The 19,244-nt window shown below is 55.9% G+C and overlaps 1 protein-coding gene across 1 annotated transcript; it reads right to left on the bottom strand.

The window, feature by feature from the left end:
* Window positions 1-183: 183 nt before the first annotated feature.
* IL17RE (interleukin 17 receptor E) lies at window positions 184-16,964 on the bottom strand. The gene is made up of 15 exons (XM_060180745.1): window positions 16,761-16,964; window positions 16,532-16,550; window positions 12,836-12,915; window positions 12,512-12,674; window positions 12,152-12,291; window positions 10,242-10,310; window positions 9,343-9,409; window positions 8,448-8,623; window positions 8,311-8,358; window positions 8,168-8,213; window positions 7,916-8,070; window positions 1,855-1,923; window positions 1,399-1,450; window positions 1,233-1,331; window positions 184-970 (listed from the first exon to the last, which is right to left on the bottom strand). Exons 1-15 carry the CDS (start codon window positions 16,854-16,856, stop codon window positions 486-488), a joined length of 1,764 nt encoding a protein of 587 aa, XP_060036728.1. The 5' UTR covers window positions 16,857-16,964; the 3' UTR covers window positions 184-485.
* Between the last annotated feature and the right edge of the window lie 2,280 nt (window positions 16,965-19,244).

A 19,244-nucleotide genomic window follows, 5' to 3' on the forward strand; every position in this document is an offset into this window, starting at 1 on the left:
TGGTGCTTGGGAGCATCTGAGAGATGGGATGTGAGGAGGCCTGGGGAGGATGGAGCCCACAGACTGATGCCCCCCCTGCATCCCACCCCCATACACACACACACACACACACACACACACACACACTGTTGGCCCTCCCCTGACTCAGCATCTCAGCACACTAGAGAGCCACGTTTCTTATCCTTCTTAAAACAAATACGGATTTATTAACATCACATAGGCAGCACCAGAGCACCACCCTTGCCCAAGCGACCACGGGGGTCGAACTCGGCACCCGGGGCCTGGGTGTCCACAGCACCGGCCAGCGCGGCCCCCGTGGGGCTCCCTCCTTTGCAGGCAGGACGGAGCGCGTGCGCGCACCACCACCCCTCGCTCCCAGGCGCGCCCCCGAGCTCCCGCGTGTGCGCGCGCGGCTGTCCCGCCGTGAGGAGCGTGCCCCCGCAGCTCCAGGTCCGCTCTCGGGGTCGGGGGCCCGCGCGAGCGGCTCAGGGGGCCGCGCAGTCCGTTTGCGCGGCGGCCTCGCGCTCCAGGCGACGGCACCGCTCCAGGAGCGCGCGCAGGCCGGGGACGCGCCGGGCGCCGAGCGCGCGCAGCAGACGGGGCAGGTCGCGCGGGAGGCGGTAGCGCGGGAGCGCGCGCAGCGGCGGCGGGAGGTCGGCGCGCGCGCACAGGCGGCTGAAGTGCGCGAGCAGCGGGCGCGGACCGACGCGGGGCAGGGCGCGGGGGTCGGGGCCGCGGGGGCCCTGGGCGCCGCGGCTCCACAGCAGCAGCACGGCACCGCGCTCCCGCGCCACGCGCGCCCCCGCCGCCCACAGCCAGGCCCCGGGGCCCAGGCGCGCCACGCGCGCGCCCTCGCACAAGTCCAGCAGCACCTCGCGCCCGCCCAGGCCCGCGCGCAGCAGCTCGGCCACCGCGCCCACCAGCCGCCGCTGCGCATCCGACTCGGCCGCGTGCAGCAGCAGCACCGGGCCTGCGGGTGGAGGGGGTATGCAGGGGTGCGGCCACCATTCCTCCCTGCGCCCCCTCAGGGTGCCCGCCCACGGCCGCAGAGCCACCCGCACTAGGCTTGCCTGAACCCCACTCCCACGGCCAGAGTGCCCACCCTTGGCCACAGAGCTGCCCACTTCTGCTCTGGCCACCTTGTGGTGCAGAGAGCTGGGTGCCTGGAGGAGGGCGCCCAGTCTGGGAGTTGGGCTGGCCTGAACTCCCACTTCACCCCCAGGCAGGCTTACCTGTCAGTGGGCACCGGCGAGAGAAGGCCAGGCCCAGGCCCGAGAGGATGCCAAGGGCCAGCAGCGCCAGGACCAGCAGCCCCAGGCGTCTGTGTGACACTGAGCCCAGAAGAGTGAGCCCAGCTCTGCAGCCTGATCCCATGCCACCCTCCCTCCCTGCACTCACCATCTGGGCACAGGCGGCGCTTCCAGGCAAACTGGACATCTGACCGCCACACCTGCGGGCACAGGGCCCCCACCTCATGAGCCCAAGCAGTCCCTCCTCCCAGGAGGAGGTGAAGAGGGTGAGATGTGTGGGGTTGCGGAGGTCCCTGCCCCACCAGGGAATTCCTGCAGCTCCTGGCTGGCCACGGAACAAGCTGAATGGAGACTCAGAAAGTAAACTGGATGCTGGCCCAGAGGGCGCAGCCTGGCTGAAGTCATCCTCAGCTGCAGAACCCCAAGTCCCTTGGCAGAGGTGACACAGAGCACCAGGCTGTTTGGGTTCTAAAGAGAAGCCACAAGCCCACTGTTCTAAGTCAGGCACCAGGCTGGCCAAGCTCACATATTTGTGCCAGCTGCGTGTGCTCCTGCCAGTGAGGGAGTGGGGGTATGCAGCAGCTGGCAGGGGTGGCAACCTTACCAGAACACAGGCCCCGGGCCTCGGGAAGGGGATGATGAGGTCCAGGGTCACTGGGCTGGAGCCCTCAGTCTGCAGGGACAAAGAACAGAATGACCGCCCATGTGGCTGAACCTCTGTCCAGTCCCCAAGTCTCAGTCCATGCTCTTCCTCCTTCTTATTCCCCCCTTTAAAAAAAGTTTTATCCCCGGCTCCCCACCTGCAGGGGAGTCGCTTCACAGGCGGTGAAGCAGGTCTGCAGGTGTCTATCTTTCTCTCCTCCTCTCTGTCTTCCCCTCCTCTCTCCATTTCTCTCTGTTCTATCCAACAACGACAACAACAATAATAACTACAACAATAAAACAACAAGGGCAACAAAAGGGAATAAATAAATAAAATAAATATAAAAAAATTTTTTTAAGTTTTATTAACATTTTTTTGATATTTCTTTCTTTTTTTACTATCTTTATTTTATTTACTGGATAGAGACAGCCAGAAATTGAGAGGGAAGGATTTATTTCCTTTTGTTGCCCTTGTTGTTTTATTGTTGTAGTTATTATTGTACTTAGATGATGCCGCATCCTGACGAATATCTGGTGGGGCGATGTTGCTAAGAACTGGCAGCCATGGAACCGGGGTGGAATGGATGGTTCCAGAAATTATCCTCTTGGAGGAATATAATTTGGAATCGACCAAGTGGACATGGGGGCTACGGAACCATACTGGGTTTCCCATGTCTATGCTCGACCGGACCTGCCAATATACACGGATATCTTCGCCCACCCTGTCCAACGCTTGACGTCTCGTCACCCAATCTGGTCCCCTATGCCTACACTGAACTTCTCTGTTCCAGACTCTTGGAAACAGAGTTGGCAGTCAGCTGAGGTAAAGAACAAACACCTCATCACAGACCCCTGCGAGCGTCAACCCAGCTTTGACCTAGCATGTTATGATTCCTCCTCAATCGCTATCGAACAGGCCATGACCGGTGCGCCGCTATGTTCCATCGCTGGGGGGCCAGAGATGACCCGAACTGCCCCTGCGGCTACAGACAGACTATGACCCACATAGTCAACGACTGCCACCTCTCCAGATTCAAAGGAGGTCTCGAAACTTTACATCAGGCTCAACCTGACGCTGTTGACTGGCTACGGAAGAAGGGCAAACGCTAGAAGAAGAAGTTATTATTGTTGTATGATGTCATTATTGTTGGATAGGACAGAGAGAAATGGAGAGAGGAGGGGAAGACAGAGAGGGGAAGAGAAAGACAGCTGCAGACCTGCTTTACTGCCTGTGAAGCGATTCCCCTGCAGGTGGGGAGCCAGGGGCTCGAACCGGGCTCCTTATGTCGGTCTTTGCGCTTGCGCCACCTGCGCTTAACACCTGCACTGCACTACCGCCTCACTCCGTTTTATTTATTTTATGAGGTAGAGTGACCAGGACAGCACACTGGTGGATTCAAAGCCAGGGATCAAACTTGAGGCCTCACGCTTGCAAGTCCAAAGCTCTACCATTGCACTGCCTCCGGGCTGCTCTCCTCACCCCTCCACCCAGGCTCACCCAGACTCAGAGCTCACTGCCACCCAGATAAGAAGCCTTCCTCAAGGTGGTGGGGAAGGCGGTTCATGTTAGATCACAGGACTTGTGTGCATGGGCCGTGGGCTCAGCTCCCAGCACTGCAGGTGCCAGACCGAGACAGGGCTCTGGTGTCTCTCTCTCTCCTAAAACAGATGAAGAGTTGTGACTGCTAACTGATGAATGAGCCCACAGAATCAATCACATGTGATACTGTGGACTTGCTAGCCCAGCCCAATATTTTTTATATATTTATTTTCCCTCTTGTTGCCCTTTTTTTGTTGTTGTTGTAGTTGTAGTTATTGTTGTTATTGATGTTGTCATTGTTAGGACAGAGAGAACTGGAAAGAGGAGGGGAAGACAGAGTGGGGGGGAGAGAAAGACAGACACCTGCAGACCTACTTCACCGCCTGTGAAGCAACTCCCCTGCAGGCGGGGAGCCGGCGACTTGAACCAGGATCCTTATGCCGGTCCTTGGGCTTCGCGCCACGTGTGCTTAACCCACTGCGCTACCACCTGACTCCCCCCCAATATTTTTTTCCCCCCAATATTTTTAACAGATTGATTTACATGAGAGAGACACACAGAGAGAACCAGAGCATCACTTTGGCACATGTGATGCTGACGGATTTAACTCAGAATCTCATGCCTAAGAGTCCAGTGCTTTATCTACTGTGCTGCCTCGTATTTTATTCCGCACCTTTAGAGAGAGAGTGAGAGAAAAAAGGGGAGAGAGACACCACAGCACCACTCCATCATTCATGGTGCCCCCATGTGCTGCTGGGGATCAAACAAGTCTTTCACGAGGCCAGGCAGTGCTCTACCTGCTGAGCCGCCTCCCAGCCCAGAATAAATCAATCTTTACGAAAAGCAAAAGAGGTCAGTCAGTGCGATGCTTTGCCATGTGTTTGACCCAGGCTCAAACCCTCCCCCACTGCACTAAAAGAAGCTTTGATCTCTCTCTCTCTCTCTGAAAAAAGTCATCCCAGAGTGGTGAAGCCTTGGAGATGATCAGGAAAAAAGAACTCTTCCTGCCTCCTCAGTCCCCAGATTTGCAGTGGTACACACACACACACACACACACACACACACTCACACACACACACACTCACACACACACACTCACACACACTCACTCACACACACACACACTCACACACACACACACACTCACACTCACACACACACTCACACACACACTCTCACACACACTCACACACACACTCACACACACACTCACACACACACACTCACACACACACACTCACACACACACTCACACACACACTCACACACACACTCACACACACACTCACACACACACACACACTCAAACACACACTCACTCACACACACACACTCACACACACACAAACGCACACACTCACACACAAACTCACACACGAACTCAAACTCACACACACACAAACTCACTCACACACACACAAACTCAAACTTACACACACACAAATACACACACTTACAAACTCAAACACACACACACACACACACAAACTCACTCACACACACACACTCACACAAACTCACACACGAACTCAAACTCACACACTCACACAAACTCACACACACACAAACTGACACACACAAGCTCAAACTTACACACTCACACACACAAACTCACTCACACACACACAAACTCAAACTTACACACACACAAATACACACACTTACAAACACACACACACACACAGACTCACTCACACACATACACACACACTCACACACACACACACACAAACTCAAACTCACACACACACAAATACACACACTCGCAAACTCAAACACACACACACACGCACACACACACACCACACTCAGGTCAGCACTTGTCCATAGCACACACAGGTTATCATGTGCAAGGACCCAAGTTCTAGCCCTCAGCCCCCACCTGCACTGGGGAAACTCCTTAAGCAGTGAAGCAGTGCTGCGGGGGTCTCTGTCTCCCTCTCCCTCTCCCTCACTCTCCTTCCCTCTCAATTTCTCTCCTGTCAAAAAACAATCGAAACCACAGTGCAGGACAGGGAAGGTGGCTCAGTGGGTAGAGCACAGGACTTGAAAGCACAAGGTCCTGATTTTGATCCCTAGCACTGAGTCTGCCAGAGTGATCCCCTGAGTCTCCCTCCCATAAATAAATCCTGTTCAAAACACCCAGTGCACACTCGCCCGGCAGTGAGACCCCGAGCAGAGGCCGTGGCCTCGCTGTCTGCACTCCATGGTGCCTGATGCCAGAAGTCACAGAGCTGCCGCTACTAGCCGCATGCTGGGTCAGACGGAGCTGGCCACCCTGTGTCTACAGGCTGGGGTCTGGGTGCTAACTCTGCCACCCTCCACCCCCACCAGCACCCTCCCTGGCCCCCTGGCTAGCCATGAAACTGCCACTCTCAAGTCATAACTGAACTATGGTTTTTCCTCCTTCACAGAACATGAGTCTCTGAGCTTAACTCACTGTGTTAGGTTAGCCACGTGTGTGTGTGTGTGTGTGTGTGTGTGTGTGTGTGTGTGTGCGCGCATGTGCAGGGACCTTGTGAATGTTCCAATCTACTGCTCCAGGTGAGTTTTTCATTCATTTTTAAAATTATTTATTTATTTATTCCTTTTTGTTGCCCTTATTGTTTTATTGTTGTTGTTATTGATGTTGTCATTGTTGGATAGGACAGAGAGAAATGGAGAGAGGAGGGGGAGACAGAGAGGGGGAGAGAAAGACACCTGCAGACCTGCTTCACCACTTGTGAAGTGACTCTCCTTCAGGTGAGGGGCCAGGGGCTTGAACAGGGATCCTTACGCTGGTTCCTGCGCTTTGTGCCACCTGCGTGTTTAACCTGCTGCGCTACCACCCGACTCCCTCATTTTTTTTTAAATCTCATTTTTGCCTGTCTGCCTCCCTCTCTCCCTTCCTTCCTTTCGTTTCTTCCTTTTTTTTTTTTATTGCCACCGGGATTATCCCTGGGGCTCAGTGCCTGCACTACAAATCCAGCACTCCCACAGACACTTTTTTCTTTGTTTTTTCCCCCTTATATTTTATTTAATAGGACAGAGAGAAATTGAGAGGGGAGGGAGAGGTAGAGAGGGAGAAAGAGATGCCTGCAGACCTGCTTCACCATTTGTGAAGTTCCCCCCTGCAGATGGGGAGAGGGTGCTCGAACCCAGGTTCTTGAGCATGGGAATGTGTGCATTTAACCAGGCGGCCTCATTCTTTTTATTTAAGACAGGGAGGGAGAGATGCAGAGAAGGAGCTTCCTCGGTGCCGCCCTTGTGCGTCTGAGGCGTGTGCTCTGTAGGGTAGCTATCTCCTCACTCCTCCCCTCCCCTCTTTCCTGTCTGTTTTTTAAAAAATATTTATGTATTTATTCCCTTTTCATTTCATTGTTGTAGTTATTATTGTTGTCTGTCTTCATTGTTGGATAGGACAGAGAGAAATGGAGAGAGGGGGAGAGAAAGATAAGACACCTGCGGACCTGCTTCACTGCCTGCATGTGGGGAGCCAGGGGCTCAAACCGGGATCCTTATGCCGATCCTTGTGCTTTGTGCCAGTGTGCACTTAACCCGCTGTGCTACCTCCAGACTCCCACCTTTCTGTTTTGGTGTCAGAGCTCAAACCCAGGATGCCAGATACATGGGGCTTTGTGCTACCACTGAGCCCGTCTCTGCCTCTAGCCCCAGACCTTAAGCGCTGGCCCCCTGCCACCTTGTGCAATGCAAAGTAGAAACACTGTTTGCGACGTTTCTCTGGGGTGGGGTGGGCTGGGAATCCCCCCCCCTTAAAATAATAGATAAATCTTTAAAAACAAAACAGTCCCCACTGGCAGGGGGGAAGCTTCACAAGCGGTGAAGCAGGTCTGCAAGTGTCTCTCTCTCTTCCTCAGTCTTCCCCTCCCCTCTCATTTTCTCTCTGTCATGTCAGATAAAATAGAAAGGAAAAAAACAAAGTTTAAAAAAATGACTGTGTGTATCAGATAGAGAAGCCGCGATCAAATCTATCAGCAAAACCACAGCATCTCCGGTCCTTGGTGAGCCCGTGCTGTGGTCTTGCTGATAGGGTTGATCAAGGCTTTTGTCTCAGATACACACAGCTACTCAGGAGAGTGGAATCTGTCAGCACACTAGGGCTTCCAGGGCTGCCAGGGGCCCTGCTGCTCCCTGGGGGACAGTCTCAGAGCTGGGGCCCAAGGGCTCAGCAGCGGGTGGGGTGCTCTCATCTCTCTGTATCTCTGAGGCATGGAGAGCGCTTACCCTGGAAGACACACTCCTTGCTCTGTTCGGGGGCCCGGGTTTGAGTCTGATGTGCACAGCGGCCTGATGCTGTCTCTCTTCCCCTCCCTCAGTACAGAACATGAGCGCTGGGCCCACAGGAGCTGCTCAACTGGGCCCTGTGGGCTTGAACCCCAGTTCATCCTCCAAAGATGCATCATTATAAGTCAGTTAATAACCAGGACTCAGAGTCAGGGTTCTGGCTGCTCCTGGCCAGGGATGGGGGGCATCAAGGCCATACCTGACTGACACTATACACGGGGGTCCCTGAGCCATTCTGTCCCAGGCCCAGGCCCGGCTGGCTCCAGGCAGCGCTGAAGGTGGCCTGTGCCAGGGTGGAGAAGTGGAGCAGTAGCTGCTGGGGCTGGGCATCGAGGCTCACATTCCAGGTCGGGGCTGCAGGGGTGGGAGAAAAGGGGAAGAGGCTGTGAGAGGGGCCGGGGTGAGGGGCCAGCAGGAGTAGGGGTCCCAATGTGGATCCCCTATGACTCACTGGCTCTGTGGGGACATTCCACGTGACTGCTGTTTCCAAAAGTGAACTGAGAATCAGAAAAGGACAAGTCAGCAGGCTGGGGGTGGGAGTGGGGGTAGGGGGCCCAGGCTCTGCCCCCCAACCCTTTCCAGCTTTGCTCGTACCTTGAAGCAGAGATGGGGGTGCAAGTCCACTTTCTCCAGAACATACAGCTGTGGAGAGAGAGGGGATGGACATCGGGGGAGGACGCCCAACCCCTGCCTGGCCTCCCACCCCGGGGTCCCGGAGACGCCGGCCTCACCCCCTGGGACTCTTGAGCGGCGGCGTTGGGGAGGTCCTCGCATGGCGCGTGGCGGCCCTGCCTCTGGCAGAGGGTGGCCCCCGGCGTCAGTGGGCAGCGGAGGGTCACAGCCATGGCCATCTGCATGTGCTGGCTGTGGTCGGCAAAGTGCGCGGACTGCCAGAAGTCAGGCCCATCTGCAGGGGGCAGACGAGAGACATGGCCTGCTGTGTCACCCCATGCCGCCCCATGGCCACCCCAGGGTGTCAGGAGGTGATGGCGGAGGAGGTGACTGTGTGGGTTCCCCACGAACAAGCCTCCCCAGCTCCCTTTACTGCTTTATTTCCACATGGCCATCTCTTCTCCTTGCTGCTCTCCCACCCATTTAAGTCCTCAGTGTTGCTCAGAACCCAGAATGCTCCCTAGTCCTACCCCCAGTCCTCCAGCCTCCCTCTGAACCCAGACCAGGGGCCACCTGCCCTAAGGGCTCTGTCAGGACCACTAGGTGGGCTGTTCCCCTGTTCTAGTCCCTGCCCCCCAGCTTTGGGCTTACTTTTCTGATGGAAGCTCCCTGTACTGGCCATTGTCACATCAGACCTCAGGTTTCTCTGGTAGGGCTGTGACAACATGCACACAACACTGAAACACCCCAGACAGCACTGGGTTCCCCCACCAGCCTCAGGTGCTGGCACTTTACAGATGGGGAAACTGAGGCACAGCAAGGCTGTGAGCCCGGGGCTTCAGATCCTTCCTCTCAGGACACTGCCTTTCGGGTCTCGTTTCTGACCCTCTGTGCCTCAAGCAGTGCTCAGTGGTCTGATGTGCTGGCCGGCTGGTGGGAACAGGGCTGTCCTTTCCTTCCATGGACATGGGGACAGTGCCTTGGGTGGTTCCCCACCGCCAGAAGTATACTCACAGGCTTCTGGCCAGCTCTGGAAGGGACACTTCTTATGTCTGATGGTGTCCTCTTGCAGGTAGGATGCCTGGGGGACAGGAGGGCACGAAGGGTCAGGGGGCCAGAGTGGGTGGGCTCTTCCTCCCTCCTCAGGCCTGAAACTCTGGCTTGGCCCTGCCAGATGCCCGAGTCTGCCCAGTCCTGATCCTGGGCTGTCCGTCCCCTACCTCTCTCTGTCTCTTCCCTGGTAACAAGCCCTTCTTTTTCCCATCTAGTCCCAGGACATCTGAGATTTTTGAATCAAGACTTTGGGGCTTTACTTGTGGGGCAAGGCATTTGTCCCTTCTGTTTTATTTCATTTTATTTTGCCTCCAGGGTTATTGCTGGGGCACAATGCCTGCACTATGAATCCACTGCTCCTGGAAGCCATTTTTTCCCTTTTGTTGCCCTTGTTTTGTTGTTGTTATTGTTATTGTTGGACAGGACAGAGAAATGGAGAGAGGAGGGGAAGACAGTGAGAGGGAAAGAAAGACAGACACCTGCAGACCTGCTTCACCGCTTGTATAGCAACCCCCCTGTAGGTGGGGAGCTGGGAGCTTGAACCAGGATACTTATGCCAGTTCTTGCGCTTCGCACCGTGTGTGCTTAACCTGCAGCACCACCACCCAGCCCCTGTGGTTGTCCCTTCTACCCTGAGGGCTGAACTGGGGCCAGTCCCCACCCAGGAAGGCTTGGGCTGAGGACAGAATCTTCTGCAAGCAGGTCTCGTGTTGGCAGGTCTCTTCTGCCTCTGACTAGGGGACATGCTGATAAAGCCCCCCACGCACCAGGTATTGCCCAGCCCTTTTCAGACCTGACAGTGTGCCCTGTGCCCCTGTCGCACCTGGAGTGAAGCCCCCACGCCTCTCTTCTCTGCTTACCTCAATGCACAGGCAGGGCAGGAGGAACTCATAGTGCAGGTCCGCAGAATGACCGCCGGACACCATCTCCTGGATGACGCAGCACAGGGAGGGCCTGAGACTTAGCACCAGCACCCAGAGGGGCAGAGGGAGCTGGAACTGTGGCCGGCAGCTCCTCTCCCCAAGGGGAGGGTTGAGCTGTTCTCCACCAGCTGGCTGGGTGGGGACTTTGATGCTGCCCCAGGAAGCCTGGTTACTCCAAGCTCAAGGCTCAGGGCTTAAGACTCAGGGCTCAGGGGCTGAGGGCTAAAGGCTAAGGACTCAGCTCAGGGCTCAGAGCTCAGAGCTCAGGGCTCAGGGCTCAGGGCTCAGGGCTCAAGACTCAAGGGCTCAGGGGCTCAGGGCTTAGGGCTTAGGGCTCAGGGCTTAGAACTCAGGGCTCAGGGGCTCAGGGGCTCAGGGGCTCAGGGGCTCAGGACATAGGCCTTAGGGCATAGGACTCAAACACTCAGGGCTTAGGGCTCAGGACTCAGGACTAAGGGCTCAGGACTCAGGGCTCAAGGCTCAGGGCCTCAGGGCTCAGGGGCTCAAGGGCTCAGGGGCTCAGGGCTCAGGGGCTCAGGGGCTCAGGGTCTCAGGGATCAGGGTCTCAGGGCTCAGGGGCTCAGGGGCTCAGGGCTCAGGGGCTCAGGGGCTCAGGGGCTCAGGGCTCAGAGGCTCAGGAGCTCAGGGGCTCAGGGGCTCAGGGCTCAGGGGCTCAGGGGCTCAGGGGCTCAGGGGCTCAGAGCTCAGAGGCTCAGGAGCTCAGGGGCTCAGGGACTCAGGGCTCAGAGGCTCAGGGCTCAGGGGCTCTGGGGCTCAGGGCTCAGGGGCTCTGGGGCTCAGAGGTTCAGGGCTCAGGGGCTCAGGGCTCAGGGGCTCAGGGGCTCAGAGGCTCAGGGCTCAGGGGCTCAGGGGCTCAGGGCTCAGGGGCTCAGGGGCTCAGGACTCAGGGCTCAGGGCTCATGGGTCAGGACTCAGTGCTCAGGGCTCAGGGCTCAGGGGCTCAGGACTCAGGGCTCAGGGCTCATGGCTCAGGACTCAGGGCTCAGAGCTCAGGGGCTCAGGACTCAGGGCTAGGGCTCAGGGGCTCAGGACTCTGGGCTCAGGGGCTCAGGGGCTCAGGGGCTCAGGGCTCAGGGGCTCAGAGGCTCAGGACTCAGGGCTCAGGGCTCATGGCTCAGGACTCAGGGCTCAGAGCTCAGGGGCTCAGGACTCAGGGCTAGGGCTCAGGGGCTCAGGACTCTGGGCTCAGGGGCTCAGGGGCTCTGGGGCTCAGGGCTCAGGGGCTCAGAGGCTCAGGGCTCAGGGCTCAGGGCTCAGGGGTTCAGGGGCTCAGGGCTCAGGGCTCAGGGCTCATGGCTCAGGACTCAGGGCTCAGGGCTCAGGGGCTCAGGACTCAGGGTTCAGGGCTCAGGGGCTCAGGACTCAGGACTCAGGGCTCAGGGTTCAGGTGCTCAGGCCCTCAGGGCTCAGGGCTCAGGGCTCAGGGCATAGGCCTCAGGGCTCAGGACTCAAGCACTCATCTTAGGGATCAGGACTCAGGGCTCAGGGGCTCAGGGGCTCAGGTCTCAGGGCTTTGGGTCAGGGCTCAGGGGCTTAGGACTCAGGGGCTCAGGACTCAGGACTCACGATCTCAGGATTCAGGGCTCAGGGCTCAGTGCTTAGGACTCAGGGCTCAGGGGCTCAGGACTCAGGGCTCAGGGCATAGGGCTCAGGGTTCAGAGCTCAGGGCTCAAGGCTTAGGGTTGAGGGCCTCAGGGATCTGGGCCTCAGGGCTCAAGAATCAGGGTTCAGGGATCAGGGATGATGGCTGAGGGGCTCAGGACTCTGTCTTCTAGTCCCTGCTGGGCAGGTGCGGCTCCAGCCTTGCAGGGTCCCAGGCTCCTCACCTGGCCATCGAAGGGGCTGTTGGGCTCCTCACACTCCAATGCCCACTGATGGCAGAGACGCACGTGGACCTCAGGGCCTGGAGGGATGGTCACGCGGACAGCCCGGGCCTCGGGCCGCAAGTCAAAGGTGAACTCAGGCCCTGGGGAGGGGACAGTGGGTAGCCTGGTCTCTTGGACCCTGGGCAGGGGAAAGTGGGTGGCTTGGTCCCTCAGGCCCTGGGGAAGGGTCAGTCAGTGGCCTGGTCCGTTGGGCCCTGGGGAAGGGGCAGTTGGTGGCCTGGTCCGTCGGGCCCTGGGCAAGGGGCAGTTGGTGGCCTGGTCCCTTGGTCAGGCTTAGATATGGCCACCTCTCAGACTTACCTCCATTGGGCATTTGGGGGCTGGGTCTGGGGACGCCATCACTGGTCTCCTGGTGCTGTGGCTGGGTCCTTTTGGAGCGAAGCCTCTTAGGGGAGATGGCTGGGGAGGCGAAGGAGCCAGGATGGCCAGACCTGGCCCCCCGGCAGCTACTCAGCAGCCTTCTCTGTGGGCAGAGAAGTGAGACCCTGGCTTCTGTCACTGCCCTGGCACCTCCAGCTTTCGGCTCAGACATCCATGCTGCCCACCCTCATTCTCACAAGCTCACAGCCGGGAAGGGAAGGGCCCTGGGCAGGCAGGGTAGAGGTAGGGGACAGAGGGAGGTACCTGAGTCACAGTGGGCATCTTGTGTCTCCTGCAGGGCCGGGCCTTCTGGACCAAGAGGTGGGAGCAGCCCTGCAGAGGCCCTAGGGAGGACATGCCGTCAGCCCCCCACCTCTCTTCCCACCCCCAGACATGGGGCCAGGGGCTGGGCAGACAGGTCTCTGGGCCTACATGGTCATGATACCAAGATCCTCTCTCTCTTTCTCTCTCAGAGACAGGCAGACAGAAAGAGAGAGAGAGAGAGAGAGAGACCATAGTGCTCCCTTTTATGAGGTGACAGCTGAGCTCAAACCTGGGTCTCACAGATAACAGAGCAACACACTATTCCTTCCTCTTTCCCCCTTTCTCTCTCTCTCTCTCTCTCTCTCTGGCAGGGTTTGCAGGAATTCTATAAATTCCAGTGGACACTTTTTCTCCCTTCAATTAGAGAAACAGGAAAGAGATAAAGGGGGAGAGAGACGGACAGAGAAGGAGAGGCGTTAAAGCATCACCCCAATACTCACGCGGCGTCCTCTTTTTAAATATTTATTGATTGATTTACTCCCTTTTGTTGCCCTTGTTGTTTTATTGTTGTAGTTATTATTATTGTTGTTATTGATGTCGTCATTGTTGGATAGGACAGAGAGAAATGGAGAGAGGAGGGGAAGACAGAGATGGGGAGAGAAAGATAGACACCTGCAGACCTGCTTCACCGCCTGTGAAGCGACTCCCCTGCAGGTGGGGAGCTGGGGGCTCTTTGCCCGGTGCCCCCTTGTGGTGCCGGAGGCTAGAACCCAGCTCCTTCAGTGTGGTAGCTCTACTGTGTGGGGACTGATGTCTTAAACTGATGCCACAGAAGGGGCCGCTGAAACAGCTCATTTGGGAAGTGCGCTGCTTTGCCACGTGCACGACGTGACCCCCCTCCATGGAAGGAAGTTTCTGTGCTGTGCTCAAGTTCTCTCTCTGCTTTTCTGCTTCTCTAGCTCTACTTAGAATAAGTAAATGGGGAGTCGGGCGGTAGTGCAGCAGGTCAAACTCACAGGTGGCACAAAGCACAAGGACCGGCGTAAGGATCCCGGTTCGAACCCCCGGCTCCCCACCTGCAGGGGAGTCACCTCACAGGCAGGTCTGCAGGTGTCTATCTTTCTCTCCCCTTCTCTGTCTTCCCCTCCTCTCTCCATTTCTCTCTGTCCCGTCTAACAACAACGACATCAATAACAACAACAATACCTAAAAAAACAATAAAAAACAGCAAGGGCAACAAAAGGGAAAATAAATAAATATAAAAAATAAAAAATAAAAAAAAGTAAATGAATGAGTAAATACATAAATAAGGCATCTAGGGTAGCTCATGATAGCGTCATATCACACAGTGAAAAAGGAGAAACTACCAGTTCTCCTGAACACTGAGGTAACCACAGACAGATAAAGTTAAGCAAGGAAGATTTTACTTGACACACAGAATGGGTAACAGTAATTCAAGACACAAACGGTTCTCAGGAGAGTTAACTGAGTGGACAGAACCTCACAGTGCAGAGGCCAGGGGTCTGATCCCTGGCACCACAGGAAGCACCCAAGGGAACTCCATGGATGGACAGCAGTGCTTTGGTGTCTCTCTTCGCTGTCACTTTTCCTCTCCCCCCAAAATATGGGGGGGTGGGAGGTAACTTGCCCAGTAGATCACACATTGACAATGCTCAGAGGACCCAGGTGCTTCACTGGTGGTGGACAGGTGCTGTGGGGCCTGGAGAGGTGGCTTGGGCAGTAGAGTGCATGCCTCACACAGGCTGATCCCTGGTGCTACACAGACTGCTCTCTCTCTCTCTCTCTGTGTCTTTGTCTCTCTGTCTCTCTCTCTCTCAATTAAAACATCCTTACCTGGTGCTAGGGAAGGAATTGAGGGCATTGCAAAGGCATGACCTCACAGAGTGGTCCCCAACCCAGTTGGCCATGCTTGCCCCACTGCTCCAAGCAGACTCTTGATTTTTTTTTCTTCCCCAGCTCCAAAGCTTTCAGCCTATGAGAGTCCATCACTCCAAGTAAACTATTACTTCCTTTTATTTTCAGATAGAGGCCGAGAAGGAAGAGGAACAAAGAAGGAGAGAAAAGCAAGAGGTGGGGACCAGGCAGGGGCTCACCTGGTTCAAGGCCCTGGTCCCCACTTGCAGGGAGGAAGCTTCACGAGTGATGAAGCAGGGCTGCAGGTGTCTCAGTCTTTCTCTCTCTCTATCTCCCACTCCCCTCTCAATTTTTCTCTCTTTCTGAAATAAATATTTTTTAAAAATTAAATAAAGCTCAAATCCAGGCCCATGAGCGTGGTAAAATGTGTGTCCTATGGGATATGCAATCTCTTAGCCTCCTATAAATTCTCTTTTTTTTCTTTTCCTTAATTATTTATTTTTTTAGACAACCAGGGTTGTCTCTGGAACTCAGTGCCTGCATGCCTTTCTAGCTTTGAGCAATTACATATATATATATATATATATCATATATATATATGTATATTATGTATATATAATATAATTTTTTTTTTTTACCAGAGCCCTGCTCAGATCTGGCTGATGATGGTGTAGGTGTAGAATCTGGGACTTTAGAGCCTCAGGCATGAAGGTCTTTTTTCATAACTATTGTGTTATCTCCTTCCCCCTTTCTTTCCTTTAGAGGGTGAGAAACAGAGGAGAGAGGGAGGAGAAAGAGAGAGAGATGGAGAGAGGAAGAAGAGAAGAAAAGACACAGCGGCACTGCTCCACCACTCCTGAAGCTGCCCCTGCTGTCCTCACAGGTGATGACCTGGGGCTCAAACTTGGGTCCCTGGGCGTGCTAACGTGTATGCTCTAGCAAGCAGGTGAGCCTGCCAGTGCCTCCACACAATTAAGACCACTTACTTATTTATTTGTGAGAGCGAAGGACAGAGAAGCAGAGCATGATTCTGGCAAGTGTGGTGCCAGAGATGGAACTGGGGCCCGTGTCCAACTGTTTATGCCCCGTGCCATCTCCTGGGCTGCCGCCCACAAACCCTCAGAGCTAAGAGCTTCCCAGTCCAGAAATGACACAGGCTGAAGAGAGAAACAGGGTGCTATGGGACTGACAGCCATCTCTCTTCAGGACAAACATCCGTCCAGATGTGGCAGGTCCGGTTTCCTTCAGCCCAGGGGCACCTTCCCCTCAGCCCCTGGCTCACTGTCCCTGAGAGCAGCCCCAGGCTGTCCTCACAGAGGTAGGGACAAGGGCAGGGACAGCGCCTGAGCCAGATACACCCAAGCCTCGCAGGGAGGGAGAGGGGGAGGTCCCCTACTCGCGGATGTGGCAGGAAATTTGGACCGACCTTTTTGGGAAAGACAGTGGGAGCTGGGGAGGCCAGCGGGAGGGGGCCCTCTCTCCCTGAGCCCTGAGTCCTCATCAGAAATTGAGGCTGCCTAGGTCAAGTGGCGGGAGGTGTGGGAAGAGGCCTCCTAAGGCCGACCCACCCCCATAGAGGAAGCTCAGCTGGTCAGGGGATGCAGCCCCCACCCCCCAGATAGGAGGTAGTACAGGCCTATCTGCCGCTGGTCCCCAGAAAGTGCAGATAGGAGGGGCGCGGGGTGCAGCCTAAAGCCGCCCATGGGGCAGGCGATAGAACTGCAAACCTGGGTCCTTCTGCATCCAGCGCTCTCTCTAGGGCGCCCTGCCCGCCACTGAGGCTCTGGGGCAGAGGGGAGGTGACTCTGGAATGTGACTCACCAGTGGTGGCAGCCTGATCCTGAGGCGGTGGTGTGCAGCGGCCAAGAAAGGAGAGAAGCAGTGTTAGTAGGGTCCCCTCAAGAACACCCCCAAAGTCCTCACTCCTGAGACCCTCCGTGGAAAGTGGACGGCGCCACCTAGCCTGCAGGCTCTGTGCATATAGGATCCCCTCCTCCCTCCGGCCTCAGGGATGGGACAGGCAGATAGGACAGAGGGACTGGTGGCTCACCGGGCAGAGTGGGCGAGGTCCCCCCTTGCCAACGGAGGCCCCGAGGCCAGTGAGCAGCAGAAGGGCAGGCAGGAGCAGGGCCGCGAGGCTCCCCATGGGCTCAGCGGCCCCAGGTCATGGCTGCACCCTGCAGGTGGGCGGCAGCAGGGTGGCGGTGGAGCCCTCTCCCAGCACCCCCCCCAAGGCCTGCCCCCGCCCCGCCCCGCCCCGCCCCTGCTCCGCCCCACCCTCCCGGATTCCACTCTGCTAGCCAGGCCTCCTTCCTTCAGCTCCAGACTGGGCGGTGGCCAGGGGCCCAGGACCCCCCCCCCCCACCCTCCACCCACCCTGGGGCCTGGGACCACGCACCCCCATGGGACTCCTGCTCAGGTAGAGAATAGCAGGAAAGAGGCCAGTGCTCGTTGGGGGGGGGGGGGGGCTGATTGCACCTACTTTATGGAACCCTCCTCCTGTGGCTACACCCTGAGTCTGGCCAGCCCAGAGCTGCTCGTTCAGAAGCTGGAATCTCCCGGCCAAGAGCACCAGCCCTCAGTCAGCAGAGAGGCTTTGAGATTACCGCTGTGTGGTGTGTGGGTGCGGAGGCACAGTGGGGCACGGCCAGGAGCTGGGGTGGGGGGGCTGGAGGGGCCAGCTGGTGGCATACCAGGTTGAGCACACAGGTTACCATGAGTAAGGACCTGGGTTCAAGCCCCTGCTTCCCACCTGCAGGGGGAAGTTTCTCAAGCAGTGAAGCAGGTCTGCAGGTATCTCTTTTTCTCTCCCTCTCCCTCTCCATCTCCCCTTCCCCTTTCAGTTTCTCTCTGTTCTATCAAGATAAAAAAGGAATGGAAAGGAAAAAATAAAAAAGAAAAGAAAAAATGGCCGCTGGGAGCCGTGGATTTGTAGTGCTAGAATCAAGCGCCAGCAATAATCCTGGTGGTAATTTAAAACAGATAAATGAAAAGCAAAGAGAGAAAAAGCACTGAGGGCACTCATCCACTTCTCATGGCCCCGCGCCTGCCTCCCTGGCTGACTGATGGGACAGAGCCCGCTGGGCAGTGCCCGCTCCTTGGGCACAGGACACGAGGGCCCAGGTGCTGTCCTGTCGGCTAAGGAAGCCCTGGAGCTGGGGAGCGGGTCCCACGCCCTGACCTGGTTTCCTGTGGTTTCCGCTGCAGATGAGGCTCCTACGCATGAGGGACCCTCCCCATCACCCCACAGCTTCCTCCAGCACATGACACACTGAGAGGAAGAAAGTTTGGGTGCGTCTGCGGGAAATCGAGGCACTTAAGTTGCTCAGGTCCCACCGTACCTTTCACAGTTTGACCATGGCTGCCTGCCTGGCTTTCTTGATTTCTTCATCTTTCTTTCTTTCTCTTTCTTCCTTCCTTCCTTTCTTTCAACTTAAAAAAATTAATTATATATTTACTGGATAGAGACAGCCAGAAATCAAGAGAGAATGGGGAGAGAGAGACACCTGCAATACCACTTCACCACTCACAAAGCTTTTCCCCTGCAGGTGGGGACCAAGGGCTCGAACCTGAACCCTTGCGCATGTAATGTGTGCACTCAATCAGGTGTGCCACTACTGACTCCACTTGCTTGCTTTCTTAAATAGTAAAAGATTGGGGGTCGGGCGGTAGCACGGTGGGTTTAAGTGCAAGGACCAGGGTAGGGATCCCGGTTCGAGCCCCCAGCTCCCCACCTGCAGGGGAGTCGATTCACAGGCAGTGAAGCAGGTCTACAGGTGTCTGTCTTTCTCTCCCCGTCTTCCCCTCCTCTCTCCATTTCTCTCTGTCCTACCCAACAACGAACGACATCAACAATAACAATAATAACCACAAAAAGGCTACAACAACAAGGGCAACAAAAGGGGGGAAAATGGCCTCCAGGAGCAATGGATTCATGGTGCAGGCACTGAGGCCCAGCAATAACCCTGGAGGGAAAAAATATATATAGTAAAAGATTGGTTTATGAGGGAGAGGGAGAGGGAGAGGGAAGAGAGAGAGAGGGAGAGAGAGAGAGAGATGTGGAGCATCACTCTGGCAATGTGATGCTGGAGATAAAACTCCAGACCTTGGCCTGAGAGTCCAGTGCTTTAGCCACTGTGCCCTCTCCAAGGTCGCTGGTCCCCTGTCTTTATTTTATTATTATTTTTTAAATATTTATTTTATTTATTTATTCCCTTTTGTTGCCCTTGTTGTTTTACTGTTGTAGTTATTATTGTCGTTGTTGGATAGGACAGAGAGAAATGGAGAGAGGAGGGGAAGACAGAGAGGGGGAGAGAAAGACAGACACCTGCAGACCTGCTTCACCGCCTGTGAAGCGACTCCCCTGCAGGTGGGGAGCCGGGGTTCGAACCTCTGTCTTTATTTTAAATGTTTACTTTCTCTATATCCTATGAGGGAGAATTTCACTAGAGAGAGAGAGAGACAGGCAGACAGAGACAGAGACACGCCAGGGGTGGAGCCAGGAGCCTCAGGCATGCCGGTCGCTTTCTCAGCA

Source organism: Erinaceus europaeus, chromosome 21 (genome assembly GCF_950295315.1).
Source record: "Erinaceus europaeus chromosome 21, mEriEur2.1, whole genome shotgun sequence".
Lineage (NCBI taxonomy): Eukaryota > Metazoa > Chordata > Mammalia > Eulipotyphla > Erinaceidae > Erinaceus > Erinaceus europaeus.